The following is a 17,385-nucleotide window of genomic DNA, read 5'->3' as shown; positions in this document are numbered from 1 at the left end:
TAACAAATAAAAGAAATAACTCGCGCCTTGCTTTTCTTTAAAAAAAAAAAAAAAGATAAACACAAATGGGAACGCACAGGAAATCAGTTCATGTTACATGTGCAGATTAAAATTGATTTTAAAATGTCAAACTAAAAACTTGATAATAAAACTGAATGGCAAGATCAGATATGTACAAAAGGACAAACCTCGGATACGAAGTAGCAAGAATTGCCCTGAAACCATGATTCAACTAGGCTGGCTGTTCAGGAAACGACGCTAATCAAATTTTGTGATACACTCAACTCAAAGAATCCTTTTCCTATACCCGGGGCCTCAAACATAGTACGTTATTACAAATAAACACTTTGATCCCTTGCATGGATGACCAAAACAAAACAGAAGTCATTTCTACGATGATCTCGCTGCACATCATCAGCTCAGAAGGAAACCCATACGGCAATACCACAAATGACAACACTATCAAACCACAAACAATCTTTACAATACCCAGAATTTGCATGAAATATGCAGCTATAACTTTTTTTCCTCGAGCAGTAATAATATTTTTCCCCATTAACTTGAAATCGTGCACTCGCCACTGATTGTTCATCTCTCCTCTTTTCGTTCACCAATCTGGATGGTGCAATCTGATCTGACCATCAGGTCACACAGCTCACAGATATAGATATAGTCAAGTTTCCTTCAGGGTATCTTGAAAATTGTCTTTAACCTTACCACAAGCCTCCACTCGTCATTTGACAAATCATCCTACGAGATCAAATTCAGTTTGTTAGTAAACATACAAAAAGGAAAATGGATGACTCATTCATTGCACGGGCACAATCTCATAGATTACTCATCTGCTTAGGGATGAGATCCAGCTATAACTACGCAAGGTAAACCTCATGCAGCAAATATCTTACATTAAAATCAACACGACAATCCTATCCAGAGTTTGCATTCAAAATACTCCAACACGAGAACAAAAATACTCAATCTTTTTCTTACCCTATAATTTGCTTTCAATATGTCAATTGATTTCCTTGAGATATGACTGACAAGCTCATCATCAATATCAAAATGCCTCCCATACATTTTCTGCTGCTCTTCAGTGCTGGTGCCAACCATCTGTTTAAACAGCAGAAAACTGGTAAGTTAACATTAAAAGAAGTAACCTTGGAACAAAGCTAAAGTAGGAAATGCCATAGATACCTTTATAGCCACCTTCTGTCCTTTTGTCGCAACATCTACGTGCTTGTGATTAATCTCAATCGATGCAATTCTCCCTATGTCTATGAATTCTCTTGAAGGTATACAAATTGGTGTTCCTACCTGAAATTGATAGCACACTGTCACACTGCATGTTCAACAAGCACTTGCAAGCTAAAAGAAAGCAACAACTGTTTCATTAGAAATTAACGTCAAGGCTTGCAAGATTGATCTGTGAGTTGCAAGATTATCACATCTAAACACCACGATGGTGGTGGGCTTCTGATACAAAGCATATTCGTCTAGCAAACTAAATTTCCTTCCAGAATGTAATTCCATTAATACCAAAGTTTTTAGAGTCGCTGGTGTTTACAAAAGTTCTGAGGGCATCGGTTTCCTATAGCCCCGTGAGTGTGTTGCACACATGGTATGCAATTGGAAGATTGCATGACAAACATTCATATGATGGGATATATGCGTTACATATACATTCTTTATTCAAAATTAATATACATAAAGATATAAACAGTCCAAAAAGACAATTTTTGTAGATCTAAATATTTGCTCATGTCATTCTTATTGAAGATTATTCTAATTTAAATAACAATTACAGAACTATAGTTATAGGTTCTTATGAATTTAATCAACTATTAGATATTTATAAGTAGTTTACATCTCACGGTTTGTTGATAACAAAAATGCACATGGGACTAACTTTATATCATCTAGTAATAAAAAATGCATGCTTAGTTTCTTCGGAAAAAATTAACAATAAATGGAAGGTAAAATCATTAATAATTTTATAGAAGAGAGTTTCAAGAAAATATTGTCATTGTTAAAATCATTATTGACTCCCATTGCCCAATGAACCTCCATACTCTCCATTTAAATCCGAGTTCAGTTCAAGGTACATGGAATTGGAGTTCCAAGAATGAAAAGAGCCTATTAACTCCCCAAGGCTTCTATGACTAAATTATTGTTTCAAATTTTCAGTCACTTTCTCACATTTCTTATCTTCTATAACCAAGGAATCCTTATCATTTTATCAAAATCACACATGTGCATTTAACTAAAATATAAACTAGAATATTTGACTTCTGCAAATATACCTTATTTATTAAAACACTAATTCAATCATTCTATAATATCAGCTTGCTAATTAAATATTTCAATAGTACACGGCCTTGTATGCTCCATGTGATCCACATTCAACTGCATTATGTGAGTACCTTTAATTGCATATATAACCTGACCGCATAATGGCACCAAATATGCAGTACCATGAGGCGCATTAATGCGTAAGCATATGGTGATATTACTTTTTAAAACAGAAGCTAGAATTAGAAAAGGGTGATGATCCTTGGAAGATTTAACACTGAAAAAACAATCCAATATAAATGAGGAAATGAATTTCAAATTATATTACCTTAAGGATTCCTTCAAGAACATCCACGCCCAGAACAATGGGATCTTTCTTGTTGAAAACACAGTTTGGCATGATCTTTAGAACACAAGGAAATACTGCCTCTTCAGCACTTTCCTTCTTCTTTTCTTCCCTTAGATTATCAATATAAGCCTTGAACTGATCAAACAGATGATATATAATGTCTGCAACAAATATTCTAACACCAGTCTCCTCTGCAAGCTCTCGAGCATCAGCCATCACTTTAACATCAAAAGCTAAAATGGTTGCATATTCTTTCTTCCTCTCAAGCATGACACTGGCCTTCATGACATCCTTCTTGTGTACTGGACCTATGCTAAAATCACAGAAAGGAATGTTCACATCTGAGCTTCTCAAAAATTCTGTAAGTGCCTCCAATGACCCAAGGGTTGACGCTTGTACATAAACACCTTCCCCACTTTTGTCTATCCGGCTCATAACCTTTTCCACATCCTGCATTACAATTTCCTTCAATTCTTCCAAATCATCATCAGGTTTTAGCACATACAGGGATGTGCCTGCAATGGCATGTTCAAGGCCCTGTAACCCAGACAAAGTAGCTTAAGTAAATAAAAGAATTTTAAAGAGTGGAGGTTTGCAGAGGCATACAGATTGCACTACAAATCTACAATCCAGATATACCTGTGCAGAAATCTTCACACCTTGGGCTGCTTTAATCTCTTTGTGATGCAAGTACGAGCCCTGAGAAAACATAAAACAGCCAGGCATTAAACAAGTAGGCAGTCAACACATGGAATTCAAATGATACCTATGACTGCTGTATTTTCCATGCAAGAATCATAATCATAATTAATGCCAATAACTAGAACGTTTTAGGTTTTCCCACCATATAAAAAGAAAAGTCAAGTATCAACTGATCACATTTTCAATTATGCTAAAAATTTTAAAGAAGTATAAAAAATAGATTTGCTCATGATTCATAAATGTTTTACATAACAATGACATCCTAAACATCATTGCAGATCATAAACTTTAGGTAAGAAACAAATTATGCTGCATTGCAGAATGAACAGTAAATCACAATCCATCTAAAAGTTCAGACAAAAAGTGTAAGACAAAAGAATTCAGTTTGTAACAGAAGAATTTGCAGATTTAACTCAATGCTTCAAATAACATTTTAACAGTTGAGAAAACCAATGGCCTCTAATTTTCCATATAGCAACTCATTGCCAACGTTTCATATGAAAAACATTGTCTAACAAAGAAAATTTACATTAAAGTATCATCATGGAACTAGTTAGTTTGCCCAGATGAAAAAAATTGTAAGGTGAAAAATTAAGTCAGTTTGTAACAAAAGAATTTACAGATTTAACTCAATGCTTCAAATAAAATTTTAACAGTTAAGCATCCACCTCTAATCCTCCATATAACAATTCATTGTCCAACATTTCATATAAAAGACATTGCTTAACAATGAAAATTTAGATCAAAACATCATCATGGCAACTTCAGTCAGTTTGCCTAAAAAGAACTACTGACCATCTATATCACCATTCTACTGAATAAGACCGTTCATGATCCAACAAAATTAATAGAATCACGAGAACTGTATTCCTATTTTCTTATTAGCAAACAAAAATAATACTAACCACTCCAACCAAAGCTCACTACAACCTATTCTAATCAAATATAATTTGTCTAGATCAGAATCCGAAACACCTCAGATAACCTAAGCACCAGGAACCAATAGAAGCACCTAATCTGCGAGCTCCAAATGCTCTCAGATAAATTAAAACAATATTGATCCTACTGATCAGTTGGAGCAGGACCCACCAATGCATGGTCATGAACCTAGGTTGTCCAAGAATCCATTTCTCCAAGAATCCATTTCTGATCATGTAAGCCATCTTTTCAACAATAAGCAATTTCAAATATGATCAACAATTGAAATGGCAACCAAAAACGAATTACTCAATTTGACTTCAAGCTAACATGGTGAAAAAAATCCTGAAAAAAAAAATCACATTCAAATCCCAGAAACATGGTATTCATAGAAATCAACTTAACTTAAAAACCAAAAAATTGTGGAATTACATCTGGAAGATAGATCTTGAATTTGGTATAATAACCAAACGCAAATGTTTAATGTAACTCCAAATTTTAGAGTCAGTGGGAAAATCCTAGGCATCAACACTGAACTCCTGTATTTATTTAGAGACACAATTGAGAAAATAACTGTTAATTTAAAATAACTTGAAACCAAGAAACAAAAGTCTGAAAACACAAAACTAAAAATTACTTCTCTACTCTTCAAATTCATGGCCAATTAACAATACAATATTTTGTCAATTGATGGGCAGTAAAGAGAGATATCCAGTGTCCATGATCCCTTTACCATGAGAATTACTTCTGAGTTTATTTCCCATGACATGTAAAAGTAAACCTTGATCATACACAATCCATGTAAATTTTTAATTGAGCAGTGGAAATGTTTAACCAAATTAATGGCTCCTATCAACCAAATACAACCATGAATTGTTGTTTATTACAAGATTTAAAATTTCTATCCGTGTTGAGGTTTCGGTCTCAGACCGGAACGATATGACTTCGGAATCGTGCTGTGTCAATACAATTTTGGTATTTTTTTATTTATATATAGTAATTATAAGATAAATATATTTATCTTGTATATAAAAATAAGTTTATTGATTTTTTGTAAGTTCTCAATTATTGAACAACTTAATATTGTTAGAAAAAATAATAAATATAATTTTCTTTTAAAAAAATTGATCTATTAGGAACTTGAATTAAAATTGATCTATCTATAATAATAAATATATAAGTTAATATAAAGATATTACTTTATATATAATAATTATATAAATTAACTATTTATTCATTTAACTCATTATTAATTAAATAATATATATTTTAAATATTAAAAAATATCAAGTAAAAAAACAAAATAATAAAAAAAATATCAGAATATAAATGTAATTTATTAGAATTTTTAAAAAAAGTAAATGAAATTTAAAATAATAAAAAATTATATATTAGAATATAAATCAGAATTATTAGATTTTTTAAAATTTTAAATTTTTAAATTTTTAAATTTTTAAATGAAATTTAGAACATTTAAAAACAAATTTTCAGAATATTAATTAATAAAATGTATTTTAAGTTTAAATATATTTTTTATATGTTTTATTAGGATAATTTAATTAGGATTTATAAAAATCTGTTCAAAATATCGCATATATCCTAAAAATTGTTTAAGTTAATTAAATAGAAAATTTAATTTTGATTGGAAAAAGAAACGCCGAGGAGGGCGGGGGGTCCGGACTTTTCTAGCAATGCCTTCAATACAAGAGACGGCCCACAACGCCTTTGATGCGGTAGGAAGCGTCCTGTGACGCTTTTGGCTCCGAAGGCGTTGCGGTATGGTTATGGTGCCATCGGAGACGTCTCACAACTCCTCTAACGCCACCTGTGATGCATCCGAGATGGGAATGCCTCCTGTGCCGATTTCTCCCGCCTGGCGAAATAGTAAAAACTGTTCGTGCCGGGCGGTACAGAACGATATTTCATTCGCTGGTTTATTATTCATCAGCATGAACCATAAATCATGGATAAAAACACCAATTTTATATTTCTTCTATAAGGTAGTTTGCCATTTTGTTGCTAGTAGACTACATTTAACAGTTTAAGCAGACATTTACCTTTATGCATGTTGATTGTGATCAATCTACTTGTAGTTATCTAATACAAAATTTTGTATCTTACAGAATTGGAACAGTTCAGATTATGTGACTAACCTTGCATACATTCTATTTATACTTTACCTTAGTTGCTACAGAAGAATCATACACAGTGATTCGGCATTACTTTTGAATCTACTCGTGATGTTTCTAAGAAGAGATGGAATGAGCAGAAAATAGTTCAAGTCACAGGAAAGCTACCAAATTACATGTTTAATAACTTTTTTGAATGTCGGGCACTAGAGACAAGACATATAAGTAATTCTACAATTTCTTGTTTATTCTATGATCTTAGATATTGTAAGCATGGCCAACCTATCTTTATTCACTTGGGGTCTCATACACTAAACCAGCAAAAATATGGTATCTATTGAGTTTTACTTATCAAGCCATATCCTCTGGATCACATACACTAAACCAGCAAAAATATCACAACCAAGTCATCAACTCACCTTCACTCGGAGCTCCTTCATGGGGTGGGGAGTCAGCAAAGCTCTAATGCTGGTCACAATGGGGCCCTGAGTGTAAAATTAGTTGCAATCAGATTTTCAGAAGAGAAAACAGAAGGAAATGAGCCAACTAGAGGTGAAAAAAAATGAATACCTGCATTCCACAAACAACTATCTGATCACCCTCATGAAGAACACCATTCACTAGTACAACATCTATGGTTGTCCCTAAACCTTCAATCACTTTAACCTCCAACACTGTACACTGAAATATATATCAAGAACAAGGCCATGTCAATCTAACATTTACAAACAAAATACAATGAATATGTATTCGTTCAGAAATTCATGGCTTTATATATATTCAAATGGCATTACAAGAGTAACATCAAAAGTGTGTATCTGACATGATGAAGAAAGAAATAATATAGGATAGAGTGCATAAACAGTCCAATGCAGAATAAGTACTCCTAACAAACCTGAACTTCATCAACAAAAGTAAGTTTATCTTCCATTGTTTTTTGTGCCCATTGCACCAACAATAAGAGTAGATCTGGTATGCCTTCACCACTGGCAATATATACATAAATATTTAACATTAATTATGCATCATAAAATTTTTTCATAAAAAATCAAACAAGGTATTTACGAAGAACTTTCTCGTGCAATGTAGATGTTACCTGATTGCACTTGTTGGAACTATGTTGAATGTTTCACCCATTTCTCTATTCTTGTAGTACAGAGCTGTGTTCAAGCCCTGCTCTTTGAATTGGGTAATGATCTAGCAAAAAGAGGAAATAAAATATTGAGACAAAATAAATTATAACAAAAAGATAGCAGAGCAAAGCATTCATGGTAGCACACACAGTATTCACCTGAGTAAGCCTCATATCAAATTCATTCTTCACATCGTTAGACTGTTGTTTGATTGCCTTGATAATGGGTGCATTTGGGAATGATTTCCAACCATACAGTCGATCCACCTTGGAGATTAGAAAAATACATATATATTTGTAAATTGTAAGTAATTTACAAGAAATAAATTTAGTACGTAAAAACTACAATTATCAGTGTTAGTAAAACCATAAATATTCACCTTATTTAGTGCAACAATAAACTCTGTGTCCCGACTTTTTAAAAGGTTAAGTGATTCAATAGTTTGCTGCTCAAGCCCATGCATAATATCCACAACCACTATAGCAATATCACACAGGCTTGAACCTCTAGACCGCAGATTGGAGAAGGACTCATGCCCTGGGGTATCAATGACAAGCAAACCTGGAACCTTTAGTGTTGCATCAGCCTTTAACTCTTTTGTCCTTTCCCTTATATTTTCTGTTGGAAAATATGTAGCCCCAATCTGCTGGGTGATACCACCAGCTTCTCCCTCTTGTACATTGGTGCGTCGGATGCAATCTAAGAGCTTGGTCTTCCCGGTATCTACATGCCCAAGAATGCAACAAATCGGTGAGCGGAGATCAGGACCACTTGTTTTGGATTTATCCTCCACATCAGTTGACTCTGGCTTCTTAAAAGATTCTTTTCCCCCTTTAATATTCTTAACCGATTCCCTTTCACCTTCAACCCCTTTGTTAGACTCAATAGTCTTTGTAGTTTTCTGGGGAGCCACCACCTTTTTTACAGTAAGCTTTGAAGGTGCCTCTAAATCTGCTTGAAGTTCCAAAGACGAGGTTACCACCCGTTCAGAAGTTCCCTTAACTACAGATTTTGTTGTGGCTTCCTGATCCTCTTCAGCAAAAGGGCTTGCAGAAGGCAATGTCACATCAAGATCATCCCAACTCTTTGCATCCCATTCTTCGTCATCTTCATCCTCATCCAATGCTTTAACATCTTCTGTTCCCTGATCTCCTTCATCTTTGTCTTCAGCATCCCCAGCTTGAGATTTTGAGTCCTCTTCAACTATAGCATCTTCCACAACTTGCAGTATGCCAGGTTCATCTGCTTCATTCTCATTCTCCATCATCTTGTCTGTTTCAGAAACCTTATGTTGAGCCTGCTTCGCCTTCTTTGTATCATACCTGGGTCTCTTTTTTATCTCTGGAACAACATCACCACTTGGAATCTCATTCTGAGAAAGGAATTGTTTCCTCATTGCCTCTAGCCTTCTCTGCTCATCCTTTTGTTTAGCCGTCAAAAGTTTGCCCTCCTGTTTCTTCTTCAGCAACTTCTCCTTTTCCCTTTCCTTCTTTCTCCTTTTTGCCTCCTCCGCTTGTCTCTCCAATTCCTCTAGCCGCTTCCTCTCTTCCTCCTCCTTCCTAAGCCTCTCCTCCTCTTCCCTTTTCTTCCTCTCTTCTGCCTCCTTCCTCCTCACCAGTGCTTCCTGCATCTCCCTCACATGTTTGGGCAACTTCTTGTCAGGAACCTTTCCCTTTGCTTCATCCTTCTTCTCGTCCTTAACAGTAACAACAGATGGTGTCGCAGCAGCAGCAGCAGCTGCAGCTTTCTTCTCTTTCTCCTTCTCTTTCTTCTTCTTCTTCTTCTTAGCAGCCGCTGACTCACCTTCAACCTCCCCGTCTTTATCCGCAGCCTCTGGCTGCTCTACAGGAGCTGGAGTTGATTCCTCCACCACCTCAGGAGATGGTGCCGGAGCTGCCACACTTGGTTGCGCTGGTGGCGGGCCATCCCCAAGTTCAGCGAGAATCTTATCTAAGTCTTCCTCCTCCTGGGCAGTTCTTCCACTCTTCTTTTTCTTTTTCTTCTGCTGCTTCTTTGAGGCAACTTCCTCAACTTCATTCCCTGGATCGTTTGATTCGAATTCAGGATCATTGATCTCCTCACCACCATCTTCAACTAATGCAGGAGGTAATGCTTGGGTCGGAGCAGACGCAGGGGCTTCACCCAGCTCAAGCAGGAGTTTTTCTAAGTCCTCCTCCTCTTGGGCAGTCCGTCCACCCTTTTTCTTTTTCTTCTTCTGTTGCTTCCTTGAACCTACATCCTGCAAATTTCCCTGACGACTCGGTTCCACGTCAAAATCCCTGCTTTCATCCACCTCATCCTCCGCATAGCGACCAACCTCAGGTTCGGTCTTCGATTTCGCGTTCTCTTCTGGCTCCTCATCATCCGCCTCATCCCCAAATGAGTTAAGGGATGCAAACCCACTCCCAGCGATATTACCCTTCTTAGATTTAGAGGATTTCTTCTTACCGGAGAAGACTAGGGGGGCCACATCACCTTCGTCCTCTTGATGAGGAACGACGTCAGCCGCAGCAGCAAGGACATCCGGAGGATCATCAGCGACGGCAGCGTTGCCCTGGTTCTTTCCGCCCTTCTTACTCTTCTTAGATCCCGCAGCGGGGCGGCTTTCTACCTCTGCTCCATGACTCGCTGGCAGTGACTGCTCCGGTTCCTCCGGCAAGGAGTACTCGTCGTCGTTGATGTTAAAGTTCTTCTTCCGACCCATCACTCTCCTCAATGGAATTCTTCCAATTCATACACGGCGAACAAAGACAGCGAGGTAGAGTTTCGAGAGCGAGATCGGCTTCGCTTCGGCAACCCTAACGCTAAAATTAGTATTCAGTATATAAATCAACACGCGTAGCTTTTATCCATCCCCGTAGTCGATATACTTTTTCAAAACAATCCCTCTCGAAGTCTTTGTTCAGTGTTTACTCCACCAGAAGGAAAGGAAAAGGAATTAAAAAAAAAAAGACTTCGTAAAGAAAAGCGAAGAGGCAATTTACTAGAAGGCGCTTTGTTAATTATCAAAAAGTTATACTAATTTAATTGATTTTTTCATTATACCCCCTTCTATTAAATACGTACAACCATAGTCTTTCTCATTCTCTCGCCACTCCCTCTCTTTACTCTCCACTCCCTCTCTTTACTCGTGGAATTTAGTAGTCATTCGTGATTTATCTCTTCTATATTATTTCTAAGATGGATTAATGGGGATGTCGGAGACAAGCGTATTCATCTTTTGTCACCATCGAGGAAAGCTAATCTCTCTCTCACCTATCGATTTATTATACTCAAATTCATTTTTTTTTTCAAAACACCTCCACTAGGGAAGACAAAAAATAATAATGGATAGCATATTTGAACTCTTTACCACCTTAGAAATCTACAGAATCTGAAATGAGTGCAATCAGAATTTTTTAGGTTAATCAGTGGATTTTGACCGAAACCTACTAGGGAAGACAAAAAATAATAATGGATAGCATATTTGAACTCTTTACCACCTTAGAAATCTACAGGATCTGAAATGAGTGCAATCAGAATTTTTTATGTTAATCAGTGGATTTTGACCGAAACCTAGTAATTGACCTAGAGAACTCCGATTGCACTCATTTCAAGTTTGTGGATTTCTGAAATTACAAGAAGTTCAAATATAATATCCATTATTTATTTCATCTTCTTCGAAGGTATTAAAATGTTATTGAAAGAATCAGTTGATATCTTACAAACATTGGGCCTGATATAAAATTTCACCTTCGAAGAAGACGAAATAAACAATGGAGGGCATATTTGGACTCCTTGTAACCTCAAGAATCCATAGGAACTAAAATGGATGTAAGAAATCGATCGAAATCCATTAATCAACTTAAAAAGCTCCGATTGCACCCATTTCAGTTTCTGTAGATTCCAGAAGTTGTAAGGAGTCCAAATATACCCTCCATTGTTTATTTCGACTTCTTCAGGGTGGAAATTTATATGAGGCCCAATGTGAAATTTTGACCGATTTCAGTCGAAATCCATTAATCGACCTAGAGAGCTCCGGATGTATTTGCACCCATTTAAGGTCCTATGAATTTCTTAGGTTGTAAAAGTTTAAATATGTTTTCCATTATTTATTTTGGCCTAACGTGGATTTCAATCGATTTTGGTCGAAATTCATTAATCAACCTAGAGAGCTTCGATTGTACACATTTCAGCTCCTGTGGATTCCTGAGGTTGTAAGGAGCCCAAATATATCCTCCATTAATTATTTCGATTTCTCTGGATTTATATCAGGCCCAACATATGCAGGATATTAGTTGATTTTTCAATAACATTTTAATACCTTCAGAGTAGCCGAAAAAAATAATGGATAGTATATTTGAACTCCTTACAACCTAAGAAATTCACAAGACCTGAAATGGGTGCAATCGGAGTTCTCTAGGTCAATTAGTGGGCTTCGGTCAAAACTCACTGATTGACCTAGTGAGATCTGAATGTACCCATTTCATATCCTGTAGATTTCTGAGGTTGTAAAGAGTTCAAATATCCTATCCATTGTTAATTTTATTTTGGTTTCTCCGGATGTATTAAAATGTTATTGAAAGAATCGACTGATATCTTACATACATTGGGCCTGAAATAAAATCCCGCCTGAAATAAAATCTCACCTTCGGAGAAGCTGAACTAAACAATGGAGGACATATTCGAATTCTTGCAACCTCAAGAATCCACAGGACCTGAAATGAGTGCAATCGGAGCTCTCTAGGTGGATTAATGGATTTCGATTGAAATTGACCGAAATCCCATCTTAAGCCTGATATGAGTTCATATCAAGCCCAAGTTATGATTTCGGCCGATCTCGGTCGAAATCCATTGATCGACCAAGAGAGCTCTGATTGCACCACATTTCTGTTAGGACCTTCGGATAGCGACTAGAGAGGGGGGTGTGAATAGCCGACCTCAAATTTGCGTTTCTTTCTACAAATCAAGTTAGCGCAGCGGAAAAATAACAACAGAAACATAAATGGAGAAATCAAACCTCAAGCACAGCGATGTAACAAGGTTCGGAGATGATACTCCTACTCCTCGGCGTGTCCGTAAGGTGGACGAAGCCTATCAATCCGTCGGTGGATGAGACCCCGGATAACCAGCTAATATGAACTCCTTCTGGGTGGAGAAACCTCGCCACAATCACTTGCAACAGCAAGATAGGAGTACAAGAAAGAAAGCAAGAAACAAAAAGCAATACGAATGTAAAAACACTTTACCTTCTCGTCGACGGGAGTCCGTTGATGAAGCAACAACTTCACGGATGCCCAACAGCAGCTGAACCAGCCGAAGGAAGCTCACTTGAAGCTTCAAGAAGTATGAGCTCAGCAAAGCTCAGTAAGAGCAGAAGGAACCAGGAAGAAGCAACTATTACACTGTAGAAGCCCTCGACCTCTTTATAACCTGCATCTGCTCACCTGGTGACAGAGTTCTACGAAGAAGACGGAGATAGCCGTTGTGACTCAACGACTATGCCTGGACCGATCACCTGATCGGTCCAGGAGATCCCTGATCGATCCACAGACCGATCAGGCTAAGCCTGGACGGATCAGACCATATCCTGATCGGTCAAGGAGGGATCTGATCGGTCCCTGGACCGATCAGTCCTTTCTCTCCTTTTCCTCTGTGTTGCTTCCTGATCGGTCTCCAGACCGATCAGATAACTCACAGTACCACACTGACTGGTTACTGATCGGTCTGCAGACTGATCAGCCGTATCATTGGATCGGTCACCAGACCGATCCAGGTTTAGAGCTCCCAGCCCTAAACCTACCTGGTCCTGAGAACGAGCTATCGAGCCCTCTCTGACCTAGTCCGGAGAACGAGCTACCGAGCCCTCTCCGACTTCGTCCGATCCAGAGAACGAGCTACCGAGCCCTCTCTGACCTAGTCCGGAGAACGAGCTACCGAGCCCTCTCCGACTTCGTCCGGTCCAGAGAACGAGCTACCGAGCCCTTTCTGACCTAGTCCGGAGAACGAGCTGCCGAACCCTCTTCGACTTCGTCCGGTCCAGAGAACGAGCTACCGAGCCCTCTCTGACCTAGTCCGGAGAACGAGCTACCGAGCCCTCTCTGACTTCGTCCGGTCCAGAGAACGAGCTACCGAGCCCTCTCTGACCTAGTCCGGAGAACGAGCTATCGAGCCCTCTCTGACTTCGTATGCCAAGCTTCCATACTTGGACTTTTCCCGTGCCAAGTCTCCATACTTGGACTTTTCCGTGCCAAGTCTCCATACTTGGACTTTTCCCGTGCCAAGCTCCCTGCTTAGACTTCTCCGTGCCAAGTCTCCATACTTGGACTTTTCCCGTGCCAAGCTCCCTGCTTGGACTTTTCCACGTCAAGTCTCCATACTTAGACTTTTCCCGTGCCAAGCTCCCTGCTTGGACTTTTCCGTGCCAAGTCTCCATACTTGGACTTTTCCCGTGCCAAGTCTCCATACTTGGGCTTTTCTCGTGCCAAGCTCCCTGCTTGGACTTTTCACCAGGTCAACCTTGACCTATCTGGATTTCCCTTGCCTCGCTTCACTCACCAGGACTTTCCAACTGCCTGACTTCACTCACCAGGACTTTCCAACTGCCTAGCTTCACTCACCAGGACTTTCACCTGGCTTCACTCACCAGGATTTTCACCTGGCTTCACTCACCAGGATTTCCCGAATCAGGTCGACTCACCTCGGGTCAACCAGGTCAACCTTGACCAAAGATTGCACCCACAATCTCCCAAGTTTGTATTCTGTCAAACATCAGAATACAACTTTTCTATTCTCGTCAAACATCAGAATAGAACTTTTCTATTCTTGTCAAACATCAGAATAGAACTTTTCTATTCTCGTCAAACATCAAAATACAACTCGAGTCAGGTCAACTCGAGTCAGGTCAACCAGGTCAACCTTGACCTAAGGTTGCACCAACAATCTCCCCCTTTTTAATGTTTGACAAAACCATAAACAAGTTAGGTTAACCCGATAACCTAACTTAGGTTTCCCAATATTCTTCCTTGAACATTCTCCCCAAACTCTAATGTTCTTCCTTGAACATTCTTGGGACATTCTCCCATTCTCCCCCTTTTTGACACACATCAAAAAGAGTGAATCAAGGTCAAGAGTTTATTCCTAATGAAAGTCTCATACCTTTCATTGAAACCCTTAATTTCCCCTTGATACTAAAGTCAACAATCAACTTAATGATAATCCCATATCACTCAAGTCTTTAGAGTAAAAACTCTCCCTAAAAGTCAACTCCCCCTTGACCTTGACCATTTAGAAATCCAAAACACAAACTGTGTTTTAACTTTCAGCTGAAATTTCAAACAACACAGTCGAAAATCAACATTTTGGCACGCCCGATCGGTCACCAGACCGATCAGGAGCTCCCTGGATCGGTCCAGTGACCGATCCAGCATCCCCTGGACCGATCAGGGAACCTCCTGATCGGTCACACATGTCGATTTCTGATTTCTGAATTTCTTCCTTCCGAAATTCAGAAACCCCTACAAAACTACATAAAATTCCAAAAATTATGAAATTTTGAGGATACATTCCTCATAACATATACTATCATGGAAAAATAATTTTCTATGAAAATAACTTCCATTTTCAAATCTTGATACAAAGTTTAAAAACTTTGAAATAGTTCAAATTTACCTCAACTTTGTATCAACTTGCTCAATGATGAATGCTATCACTAGAAAAGCTTCATCAAGGTTTTTCAAATCAATTTTGAAATGATTTTAAACCATTCAATTTAGGACCACAATCTTAGGGCTAAGTGCACATGACTTGTACGCAAGCTTTCCCTATGATCCTCCATTTAGAATTAGGCTCATCTAGGTACAAGAGCTATGCACCTTGATCCTAACTCATAATCCTAATATCTCACACACATCTAAGGTGTATCAAACACATCCAAGTCAATTTTGATGTGAGATATGGGTTTAGGTCATCTTAGGCTAAGTTTTCATGCATTTTCTAAACAACAATTTGATCTCCATATCAAATTGTGTTTTTATCCTTAAATCAAATTAATTGATCATAAATGCAAGAGATGATGACATGACATAAAATAATATCATAAGTGGAAACATGTGCCAATGTCATGATGTCATGTCATAAAGTATGAAACTTAAATAAGACATGACATATAACTAACCTAAGCATTATCATGACATTTCAAATGATAGTAAAATAAATATGATGTCATGACATGACATATGACAAACAATATATGGCAAATAACATATAAAGGTATAGAAAATACCTAATTCTAGCTTTAGTTGCCATTTTTGATAATTTTGATCATTTTGCCATAAATTCTATATTCCTAAGTGTAATAGACCTAAAAACATATACTCAAGATTTTTAGATCACTATGTGCCAATTAGATTGACCCTAGAAAACTCCTCAAATGTGGTTGGCACATCCTAATCACCTTAGGAATAATTTTTAATTTCATTTTCAAGGCTTGATTACACCTTGAAAATTCCTAAAGTGCCACCTTTTGTCATGAATAGATTAACTACCTATTCAATTAAGGTTGACACACTCTAATCCATCTAGCGTGATGGAATCATGCTCTTAGGAACCCAATACCTATTTGAGCTCATTGGGTTCACTAAATATTCACTAGGGATGACTTCCCTAGCAACCCTCCTAATGACCCTCTTAGGCTTTAAAGCCTTGGCCATTTGGGACTCATCAAGATCAACTCTAGGGGTGACTCCCCTTGTGACCTTGGTGATGGTCTTCCTAGCCCTAGGTCTTGTTCCATAATCGAATGGAACATTATAATAAGTGGGCTTGACCACTTGAAACTTAGGTTTGTGACTCAAACCTCTCATGTCCTTGGGCTTTTGCGTTTGACCCTTAGGCCCTAAAGATAATTTCTCCAAATTCTTAAGGGTCTTTTCTAAAGTGTCAAGTCTTGACCTCAAGACTTGATTTTCCTTTTCTAATACCTCAAGTTTTAATTTGTCATTTTTCTTTGAGGTATTCCTAGGCATATGTCTAGTTGTTTTGGGATTCCTACCTAGGTTTTCCTTAACCTTAGATGAGTTAGTCCTAGGGTTGGCATTTCTAGTATTGTTCTTGTCTAGGCTAACATGTTTTGCACCTAAGCACATGTATCGGTTTCTAAGATTATCATGCTTATCATTATTGACAATTGCAATAAAATTACTAGCATGTGTCTTATAAGGATTGCAAGAATGTGACTTAAAGGATACCTTAGGGTTTGCCTTAGCTCCCCCTATAGATGTGCTTGGTCTCTTGTCCTTGTGAGGTTGCCTCCCCCTCGGACATTGACTTCTATAATGTCCCCTTCGCATTGGAAGCACACTACGTGCTCCTTGCTCTTGCGTTTCGGGACTCCGGCTTCCTTGACCTTTGGTGCCGGTGGAGTCTTCCTAATCCTCTTTGGACATTTACTCTTGTAATGCCCATATTCCCTACACTCAAAGCACATTATATGTAATTTACTTGAAATTAAATCGCTTGAGTTACCTAGGGTTGAGGATGGATGTAAGCTCTCTTCTTCATCCCTTCTGGAGGTAGAAGCTTCTTCTTGCACCAATCTTGAAGAAGAACTCTCCTCCTCTTCTTCCATAGATGTTGAGTAGCCCTCAACTTCTAATTCCTTACCTCCATGATGTGAGCTACTTGGCTCACTTGACTCCTCTTCATGACTTGAATTGGAGCTTTCCTCATGGAACTTAGCCAAGTTGTTCCACAACTCCTTGGCATTGTTGTATCCACCTATCTTACACAAGATATCACTAGGTAATGAAAATTCAAGGATTTTCGTTACCTCGTCGTTGATTGTGGATTGGTGGATTTGTTCTTTCGTCCACTTCTTTTTCTTGAG

At 38.1% G+C, this 17,385-nt stretch overlaps 1 protein-coding gene across 1 annotated transcript; it reads right to left on the bottom strand.

Annotated features, from left to right (window-relative positions):
- Window positions 1-227: 227 nt before the first annotated feature.
- Window positions 228-10,347, bottom strand: LOC122001695 (eukaryotic translation initiation factor 5B-like). The gene is made up of 11 exons (XM_042556587.1): window positions 7,900-10,347; window positions 7,679-7,786; window positions 7,484-7,584; window positions 7,283-7,373; window positions 6,958-7,068; window positions 6,807-6,872; window positions 3,278-3,337; window positions 2,618-3,175; window positions 1,195-1,314; window positions 991-1,110; window positions 228-750 (listed from the first exon to the last, which is right to left on the bottom strand). Exons 1-11 carry the CDS (start codon window positions 10,222-10,224, stop codon window positions 685-687), a joined length of 3,726 nt encoding a protein of 1,241 aa, XP_042412521.1. The 5' UTR covers window positions 10,225-10,347; the 3' UTR covers window positions 228-684.
- Window positions 10,348-17,385: the final 7,038 nt, after the last annotated feature.

Source organism: Zingiber officinale, chromosome 7A (assembly GCF_018446385.1).
Source record: "Zingiber officinale cultivar Zhangliang chromosome 7A, Zo_v1.1, whole genome shotgun sequence".
NCBI classification, from domain to species: Eukaryota; Viridiplantae; Streptophyta; class Magnoliopsida; order Zingiberales; family Zingiberaceae; genus Zingiber; species Zingiber officinale.
Note: the sequence above shows the minus strand (reverse complement) of the source record. Positions and strands in the feature narration are given on the sequence as shown.

What these genes read in the sequence shown, in the direction of transcription:
- LOC122001695 (XM_042556587.1), bottom strand. Translation starts at nt 10,224, where the DNA reads ATGGGTCGGAAGAAGAACTTTAACATCAACGACGACGAGTACTCCTTG. An exon ending in CTTTTGTTGATGAAGTTCAG is followed by an intron (nt 7,069 to 7,282) that starts GTTTGTTAGGAG and finishes TATATATTTCAG; the next exon opens with TGTACAGTGTTGGAGGTTAA. An exon ending in GACAGAAGGTGGCTATAAAG is followed by an intron (nt 1,111 to 1,194) that starts GTATCTATGGCA and finishes CTGTTTAAACAG; the next exon opens with ATGGTTGGCACCAGCACTGA.